Raw genomic sequence first — 27,983 nt, 5'->3', positions numbered from 1 at the left:
ACGTAATTATTCACATTCCTCTTTATTTCCTCTTTTCTCCTCATCCACCTAGGCTCCCGCCCCACCCAGTCCAGGCCACGCCCTAGCGTGTGACGTCAGCACGCCCCGTGCGTCGCGGCGCGGCGCTCACTGGGGGCCCGGCTTTCGCCCGCTGCTGCCGCCGCCGCCGCCGGCCGCGGCTGCTCTCCCAAGATGGCGGCTCCTCCGGGCGAGTACTTCAGCGTTGGGAGCCAGGTGTCGTGCCGGACGTGCCAGGAGCAGCGGCTGCAGGGCGAGGTGGTAGCCTTCGACTACCAGTCCAAGATGCTGGCTTTAAGTATCCTTCCCTGCGCGGAGCCCGAGGCCGGGCCGGCGTGTATGTGCGGCGGTGGGGGGGCGGGGGACGACGGCGGTGGCTGGGGCCCTCTCCGGGCCTAGGGGCGACCGGCTACCGCGGCGCCCGGAGCGCATGCGCACGGCCCTGAGCTCCCCTCCCCCTCTCGCGGGTCCCTCGGTCCGCCTTGGGGACCCTTGTCTCCCACCCCTTGTGGGAGCTGGGCCCCGAACGAGGGTGGGTGGGTGGAGGGGGGCTTGACACGCTGCTGGCTTTTCGGGGGGAACGCTAGGAGAGGGGACACAGTAATCCGGAGAGGGGTGGCCGTGGGAGGGGGCTGGTGATTGGAGCTCGGATGGGAGGGGGACGGGTAAAATCATGTGGGGAGACGGTGTGTAGAGTAAGGAACTGCTAATGAGTGGGACAAGGGTATGGAGTTCAGGAGGGGTTGTCCACTGATGGGATTTGGTCCAAGAAAGGGCGGTGGGGTGGTGACCAAATGGGCCTCGCCTGTTTGGGGGGAGAGTAACTGCAGGACAGAGTTTGTAGCAGAACTGGGGATAGGGGCTTGTTTTGCTGGTGCTTGTGTATGCGTGGTGCCGCTGGGGGCAGGGAGTGCTGAATTTTCGGCTTCTCAGTGATTTGGAAGTTGCTGTTTTGGGGATGTTTGTACTGGAAACCTGGTCTAGAGAGAGGACCACGTTTTTCAGGGGCTTATCTATGGATGTGTGGGTTACAGGTGAAAGAGTAAACTGTCTTCTCTTGTCAGCCCAGCACATGGAGTCCTGACTTCTCCATAGCAGTAGCCTTCCCTTTTGAATGTGTCAGTGTTTAACAGAATGGAAAAGGTGGTCTCTTTCTTTGGGGTGGAAGTGATTTCTGAATTACTCCAGGAAACTCAGTCATGGAAACAGAATACTACCTGGTTGTAATACATGTGCCACCCCTTCCCCTTTTATTTGAGCCACAGGTGGGTTTATTTGGATTTTTTTTTTAAGAGTAATCTCTTATGGCACCTTTCAAAAGGAAATTTCTTACTGAGTCTGCTGCTGCCTTTGGCAAGTATTTTAATTCATTTAACTACTGGTTGTGGATTTGTAGCTTAGGAAGATGTCCTTTGAAACTAATTACAGCAAGAACAGTTGCGTTTTTTTTTAATTTTTGTTTTTTTGAACACAAGACTTCATACCTGGACCAAGTAAGACCTTTTACATTAGTGGTTTAGTTGGAAGGGTTTCGGAATGAAGAATTACTGTACCTTTATTTGACAAACAGTATGCTTTTGAGAAATGGTTGGAGAATGAGTGAGTGAGTGCGTGAATGAATGAATGAATGAATGGGTTAGCTCGCTGGGTCACCTTGAGTGAGCTTCCTTTCCAGTGTTGTAGTTTTCTCCTGTGCAAAATGGGAAATCTCAAATCTGAAAGAGAACAGAGTACTGTTCGGATATAGGGAGTATTATTCTACCAAGAACAGAAAGTACTTGCTCTTCAGTGTGGTTCATTACGTTCAAGACCAACGGTATGCATAGCGGCATTAAAACTGTATTAAGCCTCTTCACAAAACCGGTAAAGAGAAGGTGACAGAAACACTGTTGAGGCTTCCAATTTTGGATTGTGTGTGGCTTTGAAAAGCTTGAGATCTTTTGGTTATGGGGTTGTGCGGCAGGAAAGTGACAGGCAGAGATTTCCTGAGGAGAGGTGTGATTCTTGTGAGGCTCCCTCTCTTGCTTGTGGCACACCTTTTACACAAGCCTTGGGTGAATTGTGTTTTCCATGCCCCTTTGGGATGTGTCCGTTCTCTGCTTGCCCCTATTTTCCTTAACTTTATTTTTTCACCAGAATGTCCCTCTTCCAGTGGAAAGCCCAACCACGCAGACATCTTGCTCATAAACTTACAGTATGTTTCAGAAGTGGAAATAATTAATGACCGAACAGAAACCCCTCCTCCCCTAGCTTCACTCAATGTTAGTAAGGTAAGGACTTGAGGGCAGTTCTGGTTCTCCAAAATGATGGGAAATTTGAGTCTCATTGACTCTTGGTGGTACATACATTGTCCATTGTTTGTTTTTCATTTTTTTCAGTGATTTACAATTGCTTGTTTTGATATATTTTTAAAAAAATATATCAGTTTAACTTTTCTCTTTATTCCTGGTTATCTTCAGAAGATTTTAAGAAATGTCTTAATGCCCAAATAGAGAAATAGAGTTGAGAGCTGGCTTTTGTCCTTTGTGAAAGAGGGCTTCCCCGCCCCCCTGCATCCTGCAGTCCATGTGTGAACTTCCAGTGTTGGGAGGGTTGGGTAGGGGCGTTGCTTCTGAACCTCCTGAAATTGTGTATGTGTGCACATGAGAATATATGTTTCCTGGGTGAAGATTTGGAATATGTTTTTAGATTCTCAGAGGGGTTAATGACCTACAAAAATTTGAAAACCACTGCCTTAGAGCTTTGTTTTTGTCTTTATGTTTGAATTTCGAGGTCTAACAAAATTAGAGTTTTAGGATATTTTAATCTTGGATGTACAAATTGGTCTCTGGGAACCCTCAAATAACTTTCCTGATTCTTTAGTTCTGTTAGCCAGAGTTCATGTTGATCAATAATAGTAATACCCCAAGCCCTGTTGTAGCCTTTGCTGTCCCCTGTACTTGGAACACCCTTTCAGAATGACTGGAGTCGTATCCATCAGGACTCAGTTTAATGGCACCTCTTTCAAGAGGTCTTCTCTGATCACTCAGGCTAAAGTGATTTGCCCCCATTATTCTCTCTTACAGTACCTTAGCCTTCAGCGATAAGGTGACATATCATTTATAGTCTAGTCTGGGACATTTTCGAGAGTAAAGGGGGGGGTGGCGCTTTTGTTTTACACGGAGACAAGTATAGATGGGTGTGTCCTGGGCAAATTGCGACTTAAGGTTACCCTCTTCATAGCTTTTTTGTAACTATAATTGTATATCATTTGTTTACTTTTCTATCTAACCAAAATTCGTTTTGTGGGGATTGGAACTATACCTGTTTTGTTCATCACTAAATATACAGAGCCTTGCACAGAGTAGGTGCTTCGTAAGTACTTGTTGAATGAATAAGTTAGGCCTTCAGTTTTCATAACCGTTGCCTTTCCTTAAGTCTCTTGAATTAGTGTGGTGGAAGTTTTTTTCCCTGTATAAGAGTATTGTAATAATGTATATTCTCTTGCCTCTCTTGGGAATGTAGTGTGTTTGCTACAATTCAGCAAAGCAGGGAGGCACTCAGGCAGCTGAAACAAAGGAGAGTGACTGAGGCTGGCAGAACGCAGTTACCTCAGATCTGGAGCTCCCTTCTTTCTAGATTCCAGGGAAGTGCCACACTTTTTTTTTTACTGGTGTCTGAGGACAGATTCAGAAAGGTCTTGGGTTTCATATTAAAGGCTGTTGCGTACAGAATGTCACATTCTTAGACTTATAGATTTTTGGAACACTGGCTCAGTCCTCCTATTAAAGTATAGGTCATCTTTGGATGATCTTCTGTTAGCAGAAGAGATTATTTATTTTATTTTTGGCTGTGTTGGGTCTTTGTTGCTGCGTGCACGCTTTCTCTAGTTGTGGTGAATGGGGGCTACTCTTCATTGCGGTGCGCAGGCTTCTTGTCGCGGTGGCTTCTCTTGTTGCGGAGCATGGGCTCTAGGCGCACGGCTTCAGTAATTGTGGCACGCGGGCTCAGTAGTTGTGGCTCACAGGCTCTAGAGCGCAGGCTCAGTAGTTGTGGCATGCGGGTTCTAGAGGGCAGGCTCAGTAGTTGTGGAGCACGGGCTTAGTGGCTCCGCAGCATGTGGGATCTTCCCGGACCAGGGCTTGAACCCGTGTGCCCTGCATTGGCAGGCGGATTCTTAACCACTGTCCCACCAGGGCAGTCCCCAGAGGAGATTTTAAAAGTTCCAAATAAAATAGTTTATGCCTGGTATGTTGAGGGTGAAAAGGGCTCTAAGTTATCCTTTAGTGTTTGTAGGGTATGAGAAGTTTGTCAACAACCTTTAGTGAGTAGTCGAGGAAAAGTTATCTGAAAGAGGGATGATTTTCTCAAATTTAAAAGATACAGGATTCTGCTCTTATGACCACCAAGTGCCACCATTTATCTGAGAGGGGCTGGAGTGGTGTGGGTGGGACTGTTAAGTGGGAGATGTTGAGAAGCAATTCTTTTCTTACATTTGACTTCAAGTATAAATGGTTCTTGGTTATTAGTTTGCAGATTATCTTTGCCTTTAGGGTTTTGCTTTCTGCTGGTCAGTTGTCTACTAGCATTATTGTAAACTAGTTGTTTACCCACTCTTTCAAGAAAGCAGCCAGAAGTAATAGGTTGTGGAATACCAGAAATCTTTACTTTTCTTACTTTGTGGCCTGCTTGCCAAGTCTTGAAAAAGGAGTCAGAAACTGAAGACTAAAATTAGGTTGGAGGGCTATCTTTGGGTTTCATTTATTCATTCTTCATTCGTAGAGTTGTTTATGAATAAGCTATATTGGTTTTCCCTTGAAACCAACCTTTGAGGATGCTTTGTGATTCTTCCCGAGGGCTCTTACTGTTACTGAAAACAGCTAATCTGGGCAACTACATGTTGCTTGAATGACATGAAAAGTTCTTCTCATTTAAGAGCATGAGCTTGAGTTTTTTTTTTTAGGATGGAGGATTGTTTAAGCGTTTTAGAAGGGAACTAAAGTGCCTTGAAATCCCTGGAAGAAAACTGTTGATACTTGCAGTCTAGGGAGCACTACCTGTGTACTCCACTTGCAGTGGAAGATAACATCACATGGTGGCTCATCTTGCTGACATAGTAAGTGCTTTGTTTAATTAAACCTGTTGATATAAACCGGATATTTACTCCGACCCAGCAGGAAATGGAATAGAAGGCCTTTTAAAGGAAATATTTAATTCCAGCCCAACTAGAGATGGTATGAACTAGCAGTTCTTGGAGATGAGCTTGTTTTGCTTTTGGTTGGCACTTTCACTGCAGGCTAAGATGTCCTGTGTCTGTCCACAGCAGTGAGATGTAAGAGGAAGCTTGGAAGAGGACAGTGGGGTCGCAGAAGGTGGAAGTTTTGAATGTCATTTTATCTTCTCCACAGTAACATTGTACCCTGTAAAACTGTTTCCAATTTCCTGACTGTAAAAGTACAGAAGCACACCAGAGCCAATCATAAGTGAGGTTCAGGTTATTCACCACGTGGCTTATTAGTTTTCTGTCACGAGGAAGGTTTAAATATTGCATGAGGATGAGAGCCCAGGGTCTGCATGGTAGGGTGAAGTAAAGTGTTTCTTGACAAGTTCCTTTGAATTGACTCCACATTTTGTTCTCTGGGGATAAAGATTGCCCGTGAGTTAGCAGTGCTCTCAGATGATTTGGGACATGTCAGTATTAACAGAGTTCTCTTTTATGTAGCAGTTATCAAACATTTACTGAAAATTATTTTGTGCAAGGCATTGTGGTAAGCTCTGTTGGGGACCATACCTTACATTTTTCTAGGGCTTTACAGTTTACAAAGAGCTTTGACACATCTCGGTTCATTCTCAAAACGATGCTTTGTGATCTTTAGAGTGTATTCTTTTCCCTTTAGTTTAAGAGATGGGAAGATAGGCTTATCAGTTTAAGTGACTTGTTCTAGGTTATATGGCAAGTAGTGTGGGAACTAATACTTTTACATGCCACCCTCTGAACTAGTGATCGGTAGACATCTCATTTAATCCTAACAATAGTTCTTATGGTGGGCGTACCATCACCATCTTACAGAAGAGTAAACTGAGTCTCAGAGAGGATGAGTCACTAGCTTAAGGTCATTCAACTAGTAAGTGATAGAGCTGGGATTTGAACTCAGGTCTGATGTTTTGATGGCAAAGTCCCATGTTTCTTCTGCTTCTGTGTGCTTACCCAAGGAACTTATAGAGTAGGTTGGTGACATGAAATGAGCATGCAGATATCTGTAATCCTAAGTAATATTTCTGAGTAAAGAGAAACATCTGTGTTGTGTGGTCAGGAGCAGAATGGTCTAGTAGAAAGAACATTGGGGGCTTCCCTGGTGGTGCAGTGGTTGAGAGTCCGCCTGCCGATGCAGGGGACACGGGTTCGTGTCCCGGTCTGGGAGGATCCCACATGCCGCGGAGCGGCTGGGCCCGTGAGCCGTGGCCGCTGAGCCTGCGCGTCCGGAGCCTGTGCTCCGCAACGGGAGAGGCCACAACAGTGAGAGGCCCGCGTACCGCAAAAAAAAAAAAAAAAAAAGAACATTGGAACCAAGTGGATTAGTCTTTAAAGTCACTTCTCTGCCTCTTAACCTTGCTGAGCATCAGCTTTCTCACCGTAGAAATGGGGTCATGTTAGTACCTATCTCATAGAGTTGTTTGGAGGATTAGGTCCAGTTGACCAGAGTTGGCAGATGTTAGTCCTATTCTCCCGCATTAGCTATGTGCAGCCAACTGATGTTCCTTGAATTATGGTGTAGGAGCAGGACGGGGGGAGAGGGACAGTATGACAAAGGGAAGCAGCCAAGAACATTGGCACTGTTCCTGTGTCAGTCTTTCCTGATACTGGATCTGACGTTCTCTCAGATATCAGAACTTGCCAACCCAAGACTGGGGAAAATCAAAATTATATTGGATACCTCTTGTTGTGACCAGAATTAACGTGAATTTCCAGGGCAGTGTTATCAAGTGGCATAATTAAGTGAACAGTTGCCTGAGTACTGGAGGTTAGTGTGAGCAGTCACAGAACCTAAGAGGTTGTGCTTTCAACTCCTGAGACTCTTAGGAACAAACTCACTGAGACAGACAAGGCAAGTGTTACGTATTCAGTTGTTTGGATAAATGCCTCCAGGGCATCGAATGACATGTAAGTCTTCTTTTCACTTTGCTGATTTGGAGAAGACTTTCTGGAGGAGATGCTCGCATGTTGTGCAGGAGGCAGGAAAAGAGACAAAGCATGGAAAAGTGAACTCCACAGATAAGGCATCTACCTCCATTACCAAACCACTGACTGATTGATCAGGCTGTTTTGAGTATTTATTACCCATTTGTACCTTACTAACCAGCAGGGAGTGATTCAATAGAAGAAGAACCAGGAAGAAGAGATTCAAAGAGCTTTTCGTCAGCACCTGGTAATGAAGAATGAGTGCTGCCTTTGGATAAAAATGATACTTGGGAGATTGGTCTGGGAGTGGAAGGGCCTGGGAAGGCTGAGAAAATGGAAGAGTCACAAAGTTCACTTTTGAAAGGAACTGACGTCATTGCTTACCTTTAGGTATGACGTCACACAGGGAAGAACTGACTTGGTTTTTGTTTTGATTTCTGACCAGCTTGAAAGCTAAGATTTAGCATAACCTTACGGCTTTCAGTTGATGTGAGGGATAATCCTCAAGTATGAGTAAATTCCTGGGGTCGTTGGTAGCTACTGCACTGTGGCCTGTGTTCATGGACCTATCCTGTTAGCTGAGACCTTGACCATATCTTGACCCTAATGTGTTGAGGTATGGAGTTATCACCAAGTAGAATCAGATGACTTGGCCACCCTATGTTTAGGTATGTATATATGAGTAAAAGGTAGAATGTGTTCATATTATGAAAGTGGAAGGGAAATAACTTGTCTAGGGAAGGCAAGACTTTTTTGTCAGATAAAATTTTTTCTGGCTTCTAGAAGCTACGTGTAACCTACTGGCTCACTTGATTAGAATATGTTGTCAAGGCCACAGTCCCAGGTTAGAGTCCACCAGTAAGTTTTGCACCTGACTCTGAGCAGACAGCTTCCTCACAGAAGTGCCATGAAGATGCAAGTGTGGGCTGAAGAGGAAGAACCCATCATTGCTGAGCAACAGGGACACAGTAAGTAGGGAGTGGTGTGAGATGAAGTCAGAGGGGTAGAGTGATTGACTGCCATTTAAAAAATCACTAACCTTTGAAAGAGGTCACATTTGGTGGCATTCAAACATGGGGGTCAACCTGATAACCATAGTAGGGGGTGCAGCGTTCCAGGCTAGGGCTCATGACTCACTTCAGGCTATAGTGCATGGCAGCCAGCTGACTTGGTGGAGCCCTCCTCAGGTCAAGAGTTTGGTTCTGAAGGGGGCTTTCCTGACATCACAAGGGTGTGGGGAGAATCGTCTACGTGAAAAGACAGATTCTCGGCCCAAGTGACTGGCAGAGATGTTGTTGCAGCCACCTCTGCATTCTATCTCTTTGACACAGAGACGATTCAAAATAAGCACTTGACTGATAGCTCAGTGGTACTGTCTCTTACAGTGTTAAGAAAGGGGCAGTCTAACTGGTTTAATTTTCCTGGCAGAGATCAGGCTTGGGGGGAAGAAAAAAACAAGTGGTGCAGTCAAGTTCTAGCATTGGAATTTAAGGCTAGCTTAGATAAATACCAGAAACTACCCTGGAGAGTGAAGCAAATTGTACATGAACTAGAAAGTTAAAGGATCTATATACCATGCCAAAAGCTAACAGTATAGTGTGGTAGAATGTGGGAAGTTTGAAGAACTGGGTTCTTTTCACAGCTGGGCTGCTAATGAATTGTTATATGACTGTGTGTTAGCCACTTCACCATTGGGAACTGTTCTGTGAATCTCTGATAGTCAAGGTTTCTTTTCCTTTGATCTGACTTCCCTCTCTCCCCCTCCCTTCCTGGTGCTGGGAATGTCAGGATGATTAAGATAATGCTTTTGCCCTCAAAAATCTCATGTTTGGGAGTGGTGAGAGACAGCAGAATTTAACTTTTTGAAGGGGGGCGGCAAACCTTTTCTGTAAAGGGCCCAATAGTAAATATTTTAGGCTTTGTGGCTATACATTCTCTGTCACAACTATCAACTTTGCCTTTGCCGCAAAAGCAGCCGTGGGTGATATGTAAACAAATGGCCATGGTCGTTCCAATAAAACTTAACTAAAACAGGTGGTTGTCTGAATTTGGCCCACAGGCTGTAGTTTGCCAATCCTTGGCTTAGAGTAATGAACATTTTAGGAAAGCCTTCTCAGATGTAACAGTGGAGTAGGGACTTGAAGAATAAATCACAATTGATTAGGTAAAGGGAGGGAAGTTAAATGGAATCAAGCTGATTTGGATTGATTTCAGTTTGTCCATCTTTGCAATTTAAAAACTTTTGCTGTTCTGTCAGTGAGCTAAACTGGTGGCAGTTCTTAGAAATGAGGGAAGGGACTAGTTAAGTGCCAGTGTTGGTGTTAGATGTATATCGTACTGAACTCCAATAACAGCCCTTTAGGATGGGCCCCCATGAATGGACTAAGGCTCAAGAGAGGTTATGCATCTTGCTCAGATTCATGCAGCTAGTGAGTGGTAGGTAAGGGTTTGATCTGGAATCTCTTTTGTTTGGGGTGGGGGGGCAAGGGGTGGCTTTTCTTTCTTACTTTTCTTTTTCTGCCCTCTTCAGAGCCCAGGAAACGACAGCACATGGTTCTTTCACTATCTCTGAATAAAATCAACTCTTTATTCTATAAGCAAATCCCCATTTTGGCACATAAAGTGCATTTTCCAACTTACTATTCCAGTTATATTTTGGAAGTTATTCTGTTAAGGATTTATAGCCTCTCTAGCAGCTCTTACAGAAAGCAGAAGAGAGAGAGAGCCCTGAGCTCATTGGCTAAAGGAAGGTTGGATTATATGAATTTTTTTGAAATAACCCACAAGCCACCTTCTCTGTGCTAATAATAATGATGTTATTATAATAATAATGTTAACAGCTAATATTTGTACAGTGCTTTACAACTCACCTAGTGCTTTCACCCATGTTATCTCCCTTAATCCTTACGGCTATGTGTGAGATGGCTAATTTGAGCGTGTACTCTCACAGATAGGTTGCTGAGGTCAAATTTCAGTTTATATCTGCGCCAGTTTTTTTTCCTGGCAGAGTACTGCGGAGGTTCCACAGCAGTGCTGGTGTCAGGGTCTTGGGACTAGGAAATTACTCTGTTGGTGTCCAGGAGGTTTAGCTGTCTTTTGTAGCTATGAATAGTGTTTGTTGACATCATTACAAACAACTAAGAAAAACTATTGACTTTGCTGGCAACTAGTTTTTGTTCTAAGCCAGGTGAAGTATAAAACTTTGCTTATAGCCTGTACTGGCTGACTTGAGGGTGGCCTGTATTGTACGACAGCAATATGGTGGTCAGAGCCTGGAGACTGAGGTGGCACTGTGGCCCCTGGGTTTGCAAGGGTGTTTTTCCTTTTTTTTTTTTAAACATCTTTATTGGAGTTTAATTGCTGCATATGGTGTTTTTCATCAGAGCTCAACGCTGTCAATGCACCTTAACTTTCTAGTGCAGAAGACTTGCTTGACTTACGTTCTCTAGTCTTGGCACATCAGAAAATGATGGGTTCAGGGAATAGCCATTATTATTGGCCTGAAATGCTTTCTCACACAGGATCTGTTTTCTTAAAAGCATTCCTATGAATTACCGTCAACCAAAGAAATAAAGGATGTCCTTGAGGTTTAGGGTGAGACTGGGACCCTTTTCAGAAAACAGAGGCCCTTCACTAAAAGGCAGACAATTGTGTTCTGTACAGAGGACATTGATGGAAATGTCAGAATTCACTGATAAAAAGAGAAGATGGCAGCTGAGGCTTAAAATGTTTTCTCTTTTATAAAACATTTTCTTTTACATTCCAATTTATAAGTGTATTTTCAACATTTCTCTTATTTCTCTTAGGTGGAACTATTTGAGTATAGTGCAGAGTTCAGAATGCAAGCTCTGGAGTCAGACTGTCTGGGTTCAAGTCCAGACTCTCCCACTTGTGACTTGGTAAACTTGGGCAAGTCCATCTGTTAAGTTGGAGTAATTTTAGTCCCTATTTCACAGAATTGTTGGGAAGATTAAACATTTAATACATGTAAAGCATGTTGTTGCGTGCATTGCGTGGAGTAATTTCTCACTCAACAAATTAGCTCCTAGGATTTTAATGTTCACTGCCAGGCCTCTTGGACTCTACTGTTCCCCTGTTTGATTCAGTGTTTTGGTTCATTTTATGTATTCTGGGACATGACTTCAAGTAGGGTACTCTATTTGAGTTCCCAGCTATCTGAGGTTGTAAAGAACAGTATTTTATTAGAAAGTTTCAGACAGGAGCTTTCAGCCAGGGAGCAGGAAGACTTGGGGATATTGATAGTTGGAAGAAATATATATATATATATATATATATATATATATATATATATTTTAAAATAACTTTATTTAATGAATCTCATATTGATGAATATTTGGGTTATTTAGGGGTTTTCATATTATTCATCTATCTCAGGTTACTTTTTAAAAAATTTATTTATATTATGTATTCATCTTTGGCTGCATTGGGTATTCGCTGCTGTGCGCGGGCTTTCTCTAGTTGCAGCAAGTGGGGACCACTCCTCGTTGCCGTGCGTGGGCTTCTCAGTGCAGTGGCTTCGCTTGTTGTGGAGCATGGGCTCTAGGCATGCGGGTTCAGTAGTTGTGGCTCACGGGCTCTAGAGCACAGGCTCAGTAGTTGTGACGCACGGGCTTAGTGGCTCCGCGGCATGTGGGATCTTCCCGGACCAGGGCTCGAACCCGTGTCCCCTGCATTGGCAGGCGAATTCTTAACCACTGCGCCACCAGGGAAGCCCCAGAAGAAATATTTCTGAGCCTGCTTGTTGCTAGCCAAGAATGAGGGCTTTCCAGGAGTGCACCCCAGAATTGAAACAGCAGGAGCAAGCGTGGGCCCTTAAGATGACAGTGGTTCTTGGCTGCTTTGGTCTGTCATCCCTCAGCCTCCATCAGGACTTGCAGGCAGCACTGCCAGTTCTGGGCAGCAGCTGCAGTGCTTCCTAACCCCTCTGTGAGGGCAGCTGGTTGGAAGGCCTGAATACAGAGGGAAGACAAACCAAGAGTGGCTCAGTGGAGTCAGTAGGTCACATCCAGCAGGTTCCTCTCTGGACTTTGCTTCCCTTGTTGGATCGGCTGTCACAGCCTGTTAAATACTTGCAGTAGGAATCCCTCTGGATTCCTCACAGCACCTGTGCTTTCCTGGTCTGGGTATGTGGAAATAAGATGGCCCAGCTGGTTACCAAGTAACAAGATGAGGTTATAACAAGATGCTTGGATTATGTTGTTGTGGCTGCTTCCTCTTCTCCATGTCACTGAGTGCAGGAGAGATGTGTTGTCGCTGTTCACTGATTCACTCACTCGAGGGTTACCCAGCAGCAGGCATGACTAGAAGCCTTTTAATATTGATGTGCTTTGGAGTCAAGTTCATGCACTTTTCTTTGTTGCCCACATCAAGATGCTATATATAAAATGGCCAAGAGAGGAAGAACTGGTTAGTAGACAAGGAATGAATGTTTTCACTGGGAATTGTGCAAAATAAAAGGAGAGGTAGATAAATGCAGGTTGTCTTGTGCAGTTTTTTTTTTTTTTTTTTTTTTTTTTTTTTTGCGGTATGCGGGCCTCTCACTGTTGTGGCCTCCCCCGTTGCGGAGCACAGGCTCCGGACGCGCAGGCTCCGGACGCGCAGGCTCAGCGGCCATGGCTCACGGGCCCAGCCGCTCCGCGGCATATGGGATCCTCCCAGACCGGGGCACGAACCCGTATCCCCTGCATCGGCAGGCGGACTCTCAACCACTTGCGCCACCAGGGAGGCCCGTCTTGTGCAGTTATTTCAGTTAGGTCACATGTACATTAGTAACATGTATTTGTAGGTTTGTGCTCCGTTTGCCTGAACCCAGTGTATTCTTAAAGTTGGTGCCTTTAACATTCTTTATGATTCTAACCAGTTAGTGCTTCAGTTTTAATTGGGAGAGAGGCCAGCAGTTAGCATGCTTGCATTGAAAATGAATGTAGTATGGTGATAGTTACTGAATTTAAAAACTGCAGTCCTGATGACCCTCCGAAGCCTAAAAGGCACACCCTACACCTTCTCTATTGGGGACAGCTTTTATTGGTTCTCTCTGGCCATTTGACAGTAACCATAAACTTATTAACTTGGAGTAACTGGACCATTTATAGATATGCATTAGTTTACAAAAATATGATGTGGGGAAATGTAGAGCTACAGCTAACTTGAGGGTAGAGTGATAGTCACTTGCTTTACAAAAGGAGGCTTGTCCACATTTGTCATGGGTTTTCAGGAACATGTGTGAAAAGAACAGGGTAATCTCCCTTCCCTTCTCACCCCAATTTTGAGAAGAAACATTTCTAGATTCTTTTTGTGAAGGTAATCTTCCTCATGCCTAATTGATGCAGTTCTCTGTGGGAGAAATTTACCCCATTTATACAGCTTCTTAGTGAAAGCAGATCTCTGTAGCTGAATATTAGGTTTAAGCATTTTCAGATAGCCATGAAAATACAGTTCATAAACTGGCAGCTGGAGGCTTCAGGGTTTGCTGTGAATCCAAATCCCCAAAGCAATTGCAGGTACAGGTAGAGTAGTTGAGGATATTGGGGCAAATTGAAATAGTCAGCTTACACTGATTTCCGCTGACTTTTCCAAGGCTCTCCCTTGTATCATTTAGCATTTGGGATCAGTCTGCACTGTGGGTTGAGATGGAGAGTCATCTAGTCCATTCTGCTTTGCTTTCAGACCCTTTAGAAGAGATTGTACAACAGGTATTTGGCGGAGGTTGGGGGGGTGGGAGTGGCTAGGGCGTATTTTGAAATCATTGTTCTATAACCATTGTGTTGATTTGACTCAGGCTGTCTAAACAAATCACTTGTGGCTGAGATTTATATCCATTTTACTCTGCCTCTGGCAAAAATTCAGAAGTGGTTCTTCTTGCAGCCTTCCTGCCCCTCCCCAACCCCAGCTTAATTTGTCAGTTCCATTCTTAAATATTCTGCATGGATGCCTGCTTTTCTTGAGCCAACTCTTGTCTTCCTGAATGGGTGCTGTTACTATCTAGGCAACACAAGCTTTATAGAAGCAGCTTTGTCTGACCCAACATTGGGAGATGTTTTTGGTCTTCAGGGATAAATGTTTTTAAAAAGACCTCAAAGTGAGACCCTTCTGCCTGCTCATGGGGTAAGCATCTGCCTGACCACTAGCCACTTCTCAGGAGCTCTGCAGGAGCTTGGTTAATCCAAGGGAGCTCTGCTTCCCTCCAGTTTTCCTTTCTTTCCTTGGAGACTTCAGATTTTCTTCAGGATTGTTTGGAAAGTGAGACTCAAGGAAACTCCTTGTTACTAGGGTTTTCTTGGTGACCAAGTAAGCTTTGCTTGTTGCTACTTAAAATACACCCCCAGCAGTTCTCGTTCCATAGAAACTGAGTGCTTTCAAGCCACGAGGCTTCCTTGCTGCAGTTGGGATTGCCAGTGCTCAGGGGAATGCTGTCAGCCCTGTGCATTTCCTTCTCTGTAAAGTTGTAACCTCGTGGGGCCAGAATGGCAGGACCTGGCTTGAAAGATCATTTATTTACTGCTGCTGTATTTGTCTCTCTCCATGTCCTGGGGACCAAGTGAAAAGGGAGCTCTGGCTTTAAATCACTGCAGAGCTTTGGCCTTTCTTCCCCCTTTTACCTAGGGAGTCCGAAGTGACAGCATCTATGAGCTGCGCTCTTACCCCCTCCTCCCTCACAGTCTTTGAAACTCAGAGGCAGTTGAGACTCCTCAGTTACCCTAACCTGTTTGAAGGGCTCCTCTTCTCTTCTTCATAGTCAAACCCACACTTAATAAAGTGCTTCATTTTCCCAACAATTAGACACTTTGCTTATTTTTCCCCCTGTAGAACTATGTTTGGCTTATGGTTTGAAAGGTCACTGTTCAAGCAGAATATGAATGTTTAAGAATTCCAAGCATCTAGGTACTTTGGGAATGTGCTGGAGGTATGACCTCTCTTTGCATTTAAGGAGCTGGCATTTGGGGACAGGTTGGGTGTTCTCATGTGTATGTTTGTGCATATGTCTTTAGTATGCTGCAGCATCAGTACACTAAGTATATGTTCTTGTTCATGGATCTGAAAATCTCCAAGTCATTTGTTTGACTTTCAGATGCATTATCTGCCTCTCGTGTAAACCATCAGTGTATTTGTTTTGTCTTCCACTCGAATTTGTACTTCTGTAGTCTAGCAACCAATAGCGTGGGGTGGGGACCACAAATGTATTAGAGGGGATAGACAGGATACCCACCCCTGCTGGGAGCGATTTACTAGATTTGAGTAGACCTACTAGATTTTACTACAATGCTTGATCAGTGTATGGTTGTTCCACTAGAGGGCAGTTAAGGAACAGACACGCGGTAGAATGCAGACCATTCCTTTTTTTAAAGAGCATGGTAGCTATAGCCCGAGCTGAAGGTGGACAGTTAGGTTTCTTGGAGTCCTGGCTCCCCATGTGAGTACAGATAATGGTACTATAATGGTTGTCAAGTCTTTAGAACTTCAAATCCTGGTCTTTGAAGGTGTGGTAGACATTTATTTCTAAACCTGAGGCTCTAGCGCAGTAGCTGATAAAAATTCTTAATTCTTTCCTTTCGTAGAAATGTATGCATTACCTTTTATCTCTGAACCACCACTTCCCATCAGGTAGGCCCCCCCCGCCCCCCAGTCATACTCTATAACCTTGCCCTGCTCTATTTTCTTCCTTGCACTTAGCCCTGTCTGAAGTTATCTTGTTTGTTTTTGTTTATAGTCGGTCTCCCCTGCCCCCTTCTGTGCTGTACCTCTAGCTTAGTACAGTGAATGTCTGGCACATGGTAGGCATTCAGTAAGTGCTGGAAGGAACGGATGTTTGCCAGGAATAGCAGTAACTGTTGAGGTATATTGTGTGTGTTTTTGTTTGTTTCACTTTTGATCTCTGAAAAAACTGAATCTACCCAAACCAGTCTTTTCCAGCATCTTTTCCTCAACTTAGGTCCTGAAGGAAGGATGAAGGTGAATGCTTTTCTGAGTCTCTTTCCTTTCCCCCACCCTAGCTTGCCAGCAAAGCACGGACAGAGAAGGAGGAGAAGCTGAGCCAGGCCTATGCAATCAGCGCTGGTGTCTCCCTAGAGGGCCAGCAGCTCTTCCAGACCATCCACAAGACGTGAGTTGGGGAGAGCATAGGGGTCCCTTGCCCCGGGGGCGATGCTGCCTGGTGCTGTCTGGTGGCTGATTTTGGGGTAGTTACGTTTATGAGTGTCACAAGGGGAGCTGGGTAGTGTGTTGGCAGTACCTCGGCTTCCAGGGATGCGGTGCTTGTTGCCTTTCTGTATGGTAGAATGGTGTAATCTCCAACAAGTTGTCTGCACTGGGCTTCAGTTTGTTCATCTGTAGAACTTAGTTTTGGATTAGAGTATCCCCAAGGGTCCCTTCCAGACCCAGTGTTCCATAATTTAGAACTAGTGATTTCTTTCTCTTTTATTATTTTGATCTTGTACCTTTCTCTAAAAGCTGACGCAGTCTTATTAAGGGAAAGTTATATCTGTCTCCCTCTTCCCAATTATATATTGGGGTGAACATAGGGAGTTAGGGAGAGCAGAAGGCCACCTTATTACCACCTCATAAAGGACATTTTGTCACAGCAGAAGTCATTTGACTCTCCACTAGCTTCCCTAGCTGCTGAAAAACTGAAACATTTGACACTCCCCCTTCCTCCTGCTGCCTTCTGTTACCCTATTTAACCACCTGAGTCTGGTGCACAGATGGTAGCTGGCATCAGAGCTGTTTGAGGCCATGGTGTGAGTATCTAAGCATTTACAGGTATGTGAAGGAACTCTCATGGCAGTGGCAGCTGCCCTAGGTTCCAAGTGTGAACTGGGATGGATTTTCCCGGTCTGGCAAGTTACCCAGCTGTCTGATCGTTGAGAAGGGCCAGTGTGAGGAGCAGCTATCATTTCGGGTGGTGGGAAGCAGAGTACAGATTGCACTAAGATGGGGAGTTTGTTCTGCCTTTTTAAAGGTACCATTTCCCCCTAGCCCAAAGGTTGGCAAACTACAGCCCGTGGGCCAGATCTACTCATTTGTTTATGTATCATCTGTGACTGCTTTTGAGGTACAGCAGCAGAGTAGTTGTGACAGAGATTGTATGGCCTGCAAAGCCAGAAATACTTGCTGTCCGACCCTTTATAGAAAAAATTTGCCAACCCCTGCCCTAGGCTGCTGTTTAAATTGAATCTAGTGGCCTGAGCCTAGCTCTTTATTTGTAAGTCAAATTACTTTGGACTTCTGAGGCTGCCACCAAGTTTTCTGTGGTTTTTCGGGTCCCTAATGCTTCAGAGTAACTCTTCTGGACCATCCTTGGAATAAGTGTGCATTGGTTTCATTGCTTTTCCTAGCCAGTGGTGCCCAGGAAATGTTTCTTGGCTACTTCTCCCTATGGGCTGATGGCAACCAGTTATTGGCTGAGTGGTGAGCTAGGAACTTGGGGTTAGCTTTCCGGAGTTATTTATTCATCAGGCAGGAGGTGTGGGATGCCCCGCAAGAGGTAACTTTCACCTGCTCTCTTCTCCTTCCAGCATTAAAGACTGTAAATGGCAAGAAAAAAACATCGTAGTCATGGAAGAAGTTGTTATTACACCCCCATATCAAGTGGAAAACTGTAAAGGCAAAGAGGGGAGTGCACTGAGCCATGTACGCAAAATAGTAAGTAAAGGAGCCGTGAAACCTTAGGGAGAGGATGATTCCTCAGCCTTCTCCCCTCCAGCCTCAGGGCAAGACATTACGCCACAGTCCCTGCCCCCTTTTTTTTTTTTATTGCGGTATGCGGGCCTCTCACTGTCGTGGCCTCCCCCGTTGCGGAGCACAGGCTCCGGACGCGCAGGCTCAGCGGCCATGGCTCACGGGCCCAGCCGCTCCGCGGCATATGGGATCCTCCCAGACCGGGGCACGAACCCGTATCCCCTGCATCGGCAGGCGGACTCTCAACCACTTGCGCCACCAGGGAGGCCCAGTCCCTGCCCCTTTTGACACAGCCAGCCTGCGAGCAGCCCTGCCTGATCACCCTGCCTCCCTGCACCATGGTGTTCTGCAGCCATGGCTTGGACACTTGCGGGGTGTGGAACCACTGGGCAGTGCAGAATAAAGCGAGTGGTCAACCCCATGTCCTCTGCAGTGTGGCTTTTTGGAAATTATCCAGACCATTCCATGATACTGTGTCTGAACCCAGGCAGGGTTCTTCTCGGGAAGGGCTGGTTGGTGTACATCAGTGGTTGTTGGAGTCTGTGACCCTTCATGTGTCACCTGACTTTCTAGATTGAGTTGCAGCATTTGTAAAAACAAACTGAGCATTGAGAGACCAACATTGTGGATGTAAAAAGTTTTAAGACTGTAATTCCCCACCAGCTTTTAATTCTGCACTTGTGTAAGGAGGGGAGAGGGAGTTTGGGTCATAATAATCTCCCTTCATACTCTACTTTATAGATTCCCCTTCTGTTAGACAGTCTTAGCTGAAGCTGCAAAAAAATGTGGCTGAAACAAGAGGACCCCCCAGCTATCTTGTTGGGAAGGCCAACAGACAGCAAGCGCAAAGGTGCTGAATAATCCACGAGCTAGACAGCCAGGACGGGCTGTTGACGTCTAGAGTGAACTGTTTGGGAGGCCTTGTGTGCCCATCTCTTTTTCTGATCTAGGCTGACTGGTCTCTTTCAGGTTGAAAAACATTTTAGAGACGTGGAAAGCCAAAAGATACTGCAGCGTTCACAAGCCCAGCAACCACAGAAGGAGGCTGCCCTGTCATCCTGAGTCCACACATACAGAGGACTCTCTTCCAGCATCCAGCCAAGGAGGCGATGGTGGTGGCTTCAGCGGAGGCAGGCCGGGGGAGGGAAGGGATTCTATATTTCCTGTTGGCTCTTGTCAACAAAGGGTCAGCATTTCCAAATCTTAGACTTGAACAAACAAAACACCCAACAGAAAAGAACAAGAGAATAATTTAAAAGTTGAATCATTACTTGACTAACAGACTTCGGTCCACCATGTCCTTTTCACAGCCCCCCTTCTGGAACAGTCACCTTGTTAATTTTATTTTTGAAAATTCCTTTCCTGCTCTGCCCTTTCACCTCTGACTTTCCTTTCCCAGTCTGTCTCTGCCATTCTGTTTTTATAAGTGGCTACACTTGCCTTCTGAGTGATTGAAAGAAACTTTTACATCTTCTCTTCCAAGATAAAAGTAACAAGCTGACTGTGATACTTAAGTTGAGACTAGAGCAGAACACAGAGGTCTCACTTTAAATTTTTCTTTTTTTTTTTTTGTTTATTTTGTTTTTCTTTTTTTGCACAGGGCATGGCTTGAATTAGTTTTATTTTTCTTAACTTTAAATATATATATGAAAATATATATTAAAATGTTCTCTAAATATTTTCTGCTTCTTGCAGGTCTCTTTTTACTAGATCATGGCCGCTCTTCCCACCTCATCCCTCTGAAAATAAAAGTCTATTGTCCTCCCCACCACCCATAGCCAGGCAACTAACTTGACTTAGTTCACAGCAAGAATCTCCTGCAGCACTTTGTAGAGCCAGTGTATGCAGATGGGATCTGGCTTTGAGGGTTCCTGGTAGCTTTTCAGTCTTTAACTGTATGTGTACCAGTCTCACATTCGGCAAAAACCTCAGGATTCTCCCTTTGCCTTTGTCTTACTTCACGGTACTAGAAGAACTTCCTCACCACTCTCCTGTCTCCTAGATGGGAGCGTCCACTGCCCTTTCTCCTGTGCCCTCTGCAGGAAGAACTATTTTGCACGGCACATCTCAGCTCCTTCTCAAAGGATGGTTTTCTTTCATGAGAAACCTGGAGTCTGCCTGTTCCGACCTCTCTTTAAGTCTGTATCCAGAGCCACTAGCCCAGGAGAAAGCTTGGGTGACCTATCATTTCTCTTCTGCCAACCTCCTGCTCTTATGCCCTTCCCTACCCCCGCTTAAGTTTTACAAGCTTATGACAGTTTGTATGTGCTCAGCCGATGGGCAGAAAACCTGGGAAGAATTTCTGGACTTTAGCCCACCGGTTTGTCTGGTTTGACTAACCTGCTGAGAGTTAAACTGGCACCCATTGCCTCTGTTGCCTGCAAGGCAGTCCAGTGGGTAGAGTGTGCCACCATCTGAATATCAGGCACCGTGGCGTGGGAGGTGGGTGATGCTCATATGACTGGCTAGAGCTTTGGGGGTGGGATGGGGGTTAACTACTATTGCTTTGGCCATGATCTCTTTCCCCTTCCTTTTTTTTTTTAATTAAATAAATGGATCAAAATTAAATAATTCAAGCCCTGCCTTCAAAATGAAATTTTTTTTTTTTTTAGTATTGTTTAGCAAAAACAATAAAACCCAAATTTTTTTAACCATCACTCCTGTCTCGGGTTTGTGCGTGCTTTAGAGGCCCCAGAGGGAGGGGTCTGAGGATGTGTGTGTTTGGTTTAAGCTTTCCCTTTAAACTCTCTGCTTCCTACTCTTTACCCTCTCTCCTCCTACCCCTGAGAACTCATCCAGAAAACAGTGCCAGGTATATAAGTTAAGAAGGGGATCCAGGGTTGGGAGCTGCATGTAGGTGGAGTAGAGGAAATAAAGGGGGTGGGTACGTACATGAGACCGTTTGTTACAGGACTGTTGGGAGGAAAAATGAGAGAAGACTGAGGAGTATACTTTCATACCACCTGCCATTGGCCAGAACTTGATTTAAGGTACCAAGCCTTTGATTTAGTCCGCATGGAAATGTAGACTTCTGGAGAAGATAAAAGAGGGAGAAGAGAGGCGCCCTTGCAAGGTCTAGAAAACCTGAGAGATGCAATTAAAGAAGTGAACGTGTTTAATGGGAAATGGCAATCCTTGAAGGAAGCTCTGTGTCACGTGTCCCACGTCATCACTTTCTCCCCGTTGGTCTCTAGGTCTGTGAATGGGAGACTGGGTACCAACTGTTTCTGGTAGGAAGCACTTTTGACTCTTTGGTTTTAGTTCATGAAATGATGTGGGGGAACTTTGAGCAATTCAAGAGGTGGAGTTAGTATGGTGGGAAAGACATGCAGTGTGGAAGGGAGAACAAAGGCTTTGGAGACAAAAATAGTTGGCTTCACATTCTCACACTTCCAGTTCCTCGCTTTGTGACTACGGATATGTCATTTTATTTGTCCAAGCTTTAGTTTCCCCACCTGTAAACATGAAACTAATGCTCGTCTCCTAGAACTGACGTGAAGGGTTAAATAAGATATTTGAAATGCTTAATACTTAGAAGGTACTCTGTAATTGTTAGTATACATGTTAGCTTGGTCCTGGGGTTGTTAAATCTGGAGATGGGATTGAATTAGCTCAGAATTAGTTCAGAAGCTCCAGCTTTGTTTTAGAAGTCTTTGTTCAGATGCCATTTTAAGTGAGGCCAATATGTAAAACATTTGGGCAGAGACAGGGGGCCTCGGAGCCCTGCCCTCTCAGTCTCTTACAGATCTCATCCCTACCTCTTCCCTGAAGTCTCTGAGAAGTTTCTTTGATTATCATTTGAAAACCACTCATTTTACAGAAGGTGAGTGGGTTCCACCAGGGCCAAGTGACTTGTTTAGAATCCTGCCGCCGCCCACAGTGGCGGAGCTGGAACAAACCCCAGGCTTTATGCGCTTGTGGGCTCCTGGTGCTTCCCTGTGACTTCACGAACTGATGGTATGTGTATTGTTCACTTTGTTAGCCAGGTTTGGGGTGGAACGCAGAGGAGCTTGGTGAGAGTGGCAGGAGTTGTGCCCCGGATGGAAAGAACATTGAACTGTTGAACGTGGTGCAGAGGGCGTGCGTCTATGGTGGAACATGTACAGGTGGTTTTGCAGTGTTTCCTTAGTTTTGAGGCATTCTCCTTTCTCCTGAAACACACATACCTTTACACCCCAGCGCCCGGTCACCACCGCACGGCCACATACATGCCTTTGGGTTTACTGCTATTTAGAGCGTTTGGTCAGTATGGTATAAACAGCCTTACCACGGTGAGTTGATACTGAATCTGTGCTGTTGTAAGTCTGAACAGCTCATGGCTGATTTATGTTTGGTGTATTGAATATTGCTCAAGCACTTCAATATTAGTTAAGGGGCTGCAGCTGGGAACCACTGATTCACGGTAACGGCTCCTTGACATTTTTAAAAAAATAATTTTATTTATTTAGTTTTGGCTGAGTTGGGTCCTTGTTGCTGGGCGTGGGCCCTCTCCAGCTGCGGCGAGCGGGGGCCACTCCTCATTGCGGTGCACGGGCTTCTCATTGCGGTGGCCTCCCGTTGTGGAGCACGGGCTCTAGGCGTGCGGGCTTCAGTCGTTGTGGCTCACGGGCTCCAGAGCGCAGGCTCAGCAGCTGTGGTGCACGGGCTTAGTTGCTCTGCGGCATGTGGGATCCTCCTGGACCAGGGCTCGAGCCCGTGTCCCCTGCATTGGCAGGCGGATTCCCACCCACTGTGCCACCAGGGAAGCCCTCCTTGACATTTTTGAAGGTAAGAATGTGTCAAAAATCAGTTTTCCCATAAGACGTACTGGTAAAGGCAGATGTAGAGGGCTTTCAGTCATGCACAGAAATAGAACCGACTGTCCTGCTGACGTGGAGGAGACTGAGAATGTGCAATACCAGAAGCTTAGGAGCTGCATTGTGCGGGATGTGTTGTGGGGACAGGCTGGGGACAAGAGTTTGGGAGCTGGGACTGGTCGTCTGGGTTGGAGCATAGTCCTTGTTTACATGGCAGGTTTGCTTTCCCATCCCTGCTGGAGGCCACTGGTGCCAGAACGTTCCCCTTTAAGAAACGTGAAATCGTCATGTACTGCCTAGACTTCAGGGGTTGACATAACGGCATGAAGTACTTTACAGGTGAAAAAGGGGTGCTGTTGGGCTGCCATCCACTGGTGATAGACTGCTGCTGGGTAATGAAGTTTCAGAGTGAGTTGGTTCTTCTTTATTATAAAAGCCTTACATGGCTTGTTACAGGAAAATGAGAAAGCAAGGCAAATATTTTCCATCTACCACCCCCCCAAAACATTACTGACATCTTTCACATCCTCTAGATGTTAACACCCTTCTTGCTGACCCTTGCATTTCTGAAAATGCAGCGTGCTTCACCATGTCAAAAGAAATTTGCCCACCAGTTCCCTCATCCCCAGCCCACAGAGTGCACTCTGTAATCTGTTGGCATCTTAGAATTGATACATGTAAAAGGTATGGGGGCTAGCTGATCTCTAAGATTACTTCCAACCTCAATAATCTGTTCTATTTTATTTTATCTTCTCCGTCTTTTCCTACAATGCCTTGCTTCAGTGCCACCTGTGAAGCCATCGTTGACAGTGAAAATGGAAAGGGATTCCTACAATTTGTTTATATCACTCATACCATGAGGCATGTATAACCTACATTATAGTTATTTGGGTTTATCTTAAATGGTCTGATGAGGAATTTTGAGGCCCTAAGGCAAGGGTAATGTATTATTCCCTAGCATCCAGCCATCAAGGTAAGACTGAAGGTAGAGTTTTGAAAGTCACCAGTTTAATAACTGGATGAGTTGCCTGAGCCAAGATGAAAAGTGGTCCAGACTGACTGAGTTTTTTTGTGTGTGTGTGTGGTACGCCGGCCTCTCCCGTTGCGGAGCACAGGCTCCGGATGCGCAGGCTCAGCGGCCATGGCTCACGGGCCCAGCCGCTCCGCGGCATGTGGGATCTTCCCGGACCGGGGCATGAACCTGTGTCCCCTGCGTCGGCAGACAGACTTTCAACCACTGCGCCACCAAGGAAGCCCCGCTGAGTTTTGAGGAAAGCTTGAAGTCAAGTTTGGAAAAAGGATGAGGGACCAGTAAAGAACATGGGAGGAGCTGGGGAGGAAGGTGTACCGGGTTCCAGCTTGAAAAGCACCAGGGCCCTTCCCCAGGTTTCTCCAGAGCAGACTTTGGCAGCTAGGACCAAGGTAGGTCAGATTGTGGCCTCCTAAATTTCCAGTTTTGTTGAAAAGACTAAAAAATGAAATTCCTGAACTGGCAAGGTAAGGCAATCCTCTAGTGACTTCGCAACCAACCTCTCTTCCCTTTCCCCCAACTAATCCTGACGCTGACTGCAGCAGTTAGTCTTTAGTGGAGGGACTAAAGTGGTGGCTGCTTTTTCTGATCTGGCCCCCTTTCTGGTCTGTCTCCTAGCTTAAAGTAGGTGCTTATGCTTACTGTAGGGAGGTACGTGTACTGCTCTAAAGAGAATATTCTGGGATGGCTCCCGAGATGTAATTTAAACTGAAATCGGAAGAACAAGGTGCCAGCAAAGGATGCTTGGTTAGAGGGACCAGCAGGAGGTAAAGTTAAGGTTGACAAGAGCTTAGGGATGTTTAGGAACTGCTAGAATGTAGGAGGCTGAAGCCTAGTGAGCAAGATGGAGAAATTGGCAGGAACCAGATCATGCAGGGCCTTGTAGTCATTGTAGTAGGGACTGGAATCTCTGTTCTTGACACAGTGGGAAGCTGTTAGAGGGTTTTAAGCTGTCAGGGGATTTAGGCTGATGTTAGATGGCAACAGTGGAAGCAGAAAGACTTGGCATTAAGAGCCTGTTGCAGCGGTTCAGACGAGACGGTGGTGGCGGCAGAAACATTGCAGGACTGATTGGACTGGCTGATAGCTGGGATGTGAGGGCAAGGTGGGCAGAGAAAGAGGAGCTACGAAGGAGATCTGAGTGGATGGCGGACAGCGGGAGAGGAGGAGGTTTGTGGGAACGTGGAGTTCTGTTACTTTGTCTCACCCATGAAAAGCCGGAGAGCAGATGGCAGATGGGCGGCTGGATAACGCGCTTGGCGTTAGAGGAGAGGAGTGGGCGGGGGCTAGACTTTCAGGAGTTGTGACCTCGTCCTGAATGCCGAGCAATGGATGGGGATCCATGGCCACAGTAGGGGCTCTGGCCTCTGATGGAAGGGGGCCCTTCCTGCATAATAAAGAGGAAGGAAGGAGGAGATAGTGCCGCTGCAGGTGAGCTTGTAGATTTGGCAGGGAGATGAGGGTGAAGGAGTATGTGGCCAGTGGCTCCGTAAACACGCGAGGGAACTACCTGAAGATGGCTGAGTGCTCCTTAGAGGTGCTTGCTCATGCATTAGGTTGCAACCGCGTGGCCACTGTGAGTTCTATTGAGTGACTTGGTGTAGACACAGAGGGTGGATAGTTGGGTATAAGCAGGATGGGAGGTTTATCAGATCTGTACTGTGGTGGGAGAAGGGAATTCAGCTGAGGATGTTTGCAAGGGGGAGTGATTATAGCAGTGGTCCCTTGACCCTGACAATGCATGCTGCTGTCAAATACAGTTCGGTTCTTGTTCAGATTAACCTTTATGAAAGTGTCTTGCCGTCATCCACATGCACTGGCTAAGGGAAGGATATGCAGCCACGTAACTCCAGAAGGCAGTGTGTGAACAGTGTGCTCCTAGACAGGATGCTTCTAGTTCCAGGGGTGGCCCAGGTGTGGTATCTGAAGCTCAGCACAGGTATCCTAGCACTTAGAAATGCCAACGATCTTGGAGCTTATATGGATATTTAAACTGCCTCCCAGTTTAAATATCCACTCTTAAAGCATCCTTGACAGGCTGCCCCTACTCGAACACTTCCATAGATGGGGAGCTCATTACTTTGAGAAGCAACATGTGGTAGCTGTACCTCGCCGTTTGGTCCTCCGCGCAGCAGCTCTAGAACTGAGGCTAGAGCTCCGGTCTCCTGCACTCTAGTCCTTGCTCTTTATGTCCTTGAGTGAGGGTCACTGAAGTAGCTAAACAGGCAGATATGACTGGGAGCTGTCTTGTCTTCTCCAGTGAAATGGCTTATTTTTAGCCAACTATTCCAGCCTCTGAAGAGCTTTTAAAAAATTTTGGTGCTGTAATCTAATATACTAGTTAACCATCCCAATGTTGTGTTCCAGTTTTTATAAACTGTCTTTTCGTATTATCTAAAGGGATATCATGAGAGACTTTAATAAGATCCAGATGTTTGTCTGTGATAGCCACCTAACAACTCTTATCAAAAAGGGAAATAAACTTGTTTGGGTAGACTCACGTGGGCACCTAGTGGCCATCATGTTTTCGGTAACTGATGAGACTACCTGTTCCACGAACCCTTTTTGAATTTTGTTAACTGTTGTTACACTTATCTGACTTTTGAAAATTGGAACTTGTGCTGAGTTCTAGTCTCTGGCAACCCTCTGTGTGTAATGTTTTCTCAAAAATTACTGACAGAGGGCCTCCCTGGTGGCGCAAGTGGTTGAGAGTCCGCCTGCCGATGCAGGGGATACGGGTTCGTGCCCCGGTCTGGGAGGATCCCATATGCCGCGGAGCGGCTGGGCCCGTGAGCCATGGCCGCTGAGCCTGCGCGTCCGGAGCCTGCGCGTCCGGAGCCTGTGCTCCGCAACGGGGGAGGCCACGACAGTGAGAGGCCCGCATACCGCAAAAAAAAAAAAAAAAAAAATTACTGACAGTGATTCCTCAAGTTTTTCCGGTATAATTTGCTTGAACCAGATCACTTGAATTAATTCAAAGGGGCTCAAGTCTGATCAACCACAAGCCGAGACTAATTTCCCACATTGGTGGTGGCTCAGCTGCTCTTACCATTCTGGGCATCATCTGTATTATTCACCTGTGACCTTGACTTCTTAGGGGGATGTTTGGCTGGCATGGGAAACAGTGGCCCACTCTTTGGGGCCCTGTAGCTTAGTGGCTAGGCGCTTGCCTGGATTCAAAAAAGCCTGAGTCATGTCAGATTTCACCTCTGCCACTAATTAGCAGTATGACTTGGCAGCTTACCTTGCCTTGCCAAGCATCAGTTCCCTCGTCTGTGAAATGAGTGTCTTAGTTGAGAATTAAATGAAGCCTTTAATGAGATGCCTGGCCCTTGGTAACCATCTCTTCCATACGGCCATTATTATTCTCTTTAAGAGTTTGCTGGGTGGGGCTCATGAGCACACTCAGGAACCTAGAGAGAAAGTAACTTGTTTAGCCTCACAGGGCAAGGCAGAAGCACGGGGCACCCTGGCCCCAGACCCTTCTGTTTCAGAAGGAGATGCTGGGTACTCCTGGAAGGCCAGAGTGTACTTTGACCTTTGGCCTAGTGAGAACAAGAGGGAGCATTCCCTTCCTTTGCGTCCAGATGTCTTAGGCAAGAAGTAGGAATGAAAGAAGAGACACCGGGCTGCTTCCTCACTTGAGGAAGGGCTCCAAGGGGGCTCCAGCTGCCATCCTGACAAGAAATAGAGGAGGGCCTGAGTCTCCAGAAGGAAGAGAGAGGTTGAAGGGGGAACACCTGCTCTTAGAGAAGCAGGGCAGGGTCCTGCTCCCCTGGATATAAGGCCAAAAGGCCTTGGAGCTTTCCTCAACCTGTCCTCCATCCCCACCCTCAGGGTTATGGCTTCCTGAGAGCTGATTGCTCCTGCTTTGTGGGGTGGGGCTCTGGCAGGAGGCCAGCAAGGCAGGTAACTAGAGCTGAGCTTCCTCTGCCATTCCTGGGCTGGGAGTGCACTCAGCAAGTAGTGCCAGGAATATATGTGAGCGCCCAGGGCTTCCGCCTGAGGCCCCGACCTCAGTGGCCAGATTAGGCCAGCGTCTAGCTGAAGCTCTTCTTGTAGGAGAAGGCAGCGTTTCTCCTGCGATCGTGTGGGAAGTAAGTGAGGTGGGGTGTGGCGTGTGAGTAAAAAAGGTCTAGGGGATTAAAAAGGCCATCTTCCTTGATCGCCTTTCATCCTAGTAGGAATAATGGAATGGGGGGGTGTCTGGGGCTGGGGGATCTGGTTGCTGGGGTCTCAGGCTGAAATGGCTTTTGCCAGAAGCCTAGGTAGCGGGTAACATCTT

The 27,983-nt window shown here is 46.1% G+C and overlaps 1 protein-coding gene across 1 annotated transcript; it reads left to right on the top strand.

Moving 5' to 3' along the window:
* Positions 1 to 128: 128 nt before the first annotated feature.
* LSM12 (LSM12 homolog) lies at positions 129 to 20,998 on the top strand. The gene is made up of 5 exons (XM_060082474.1): positions 129 to 316; positions 2,155 to 2,288; positions 16,189 to 16,298; positions 17,710 to 17,836; positions 18,842 to 20,998. Exons 1-5 carry the CDS (start codon positions 193 to 195, stop codon positions 18,932 to 18,934), a joined length of 588 nt encoding a protein of 195 aa, XP_059938457.1. The 5' UTR covers positions 129 to 192; the 3' UTR covers positions 18,935 to 20,998.
* Positions 20,999 to 27,983: the final 6,985 nt, after the last annotated feature.

The sequence above is a fragment of the Mesoplodon densirostris genome, chromosome 18 (assembly GCF_025265405.1).
Source record: "Mesoplodon densirostris isolate mMesDen1 chromosome 18, mMesDen1 primary haplotype, whole genome shotgun sequence".
Classification (NCBI taxonomy): Eukaryota; Metazoa; Chordata; class Mammalia; order Artiodactyla; family Ziphiidae; genus Mesoplodon; species Mesoplodon densirostris.
This window is presented reverse-complemented; position numbering and strand designations above follow the sequence as displayed.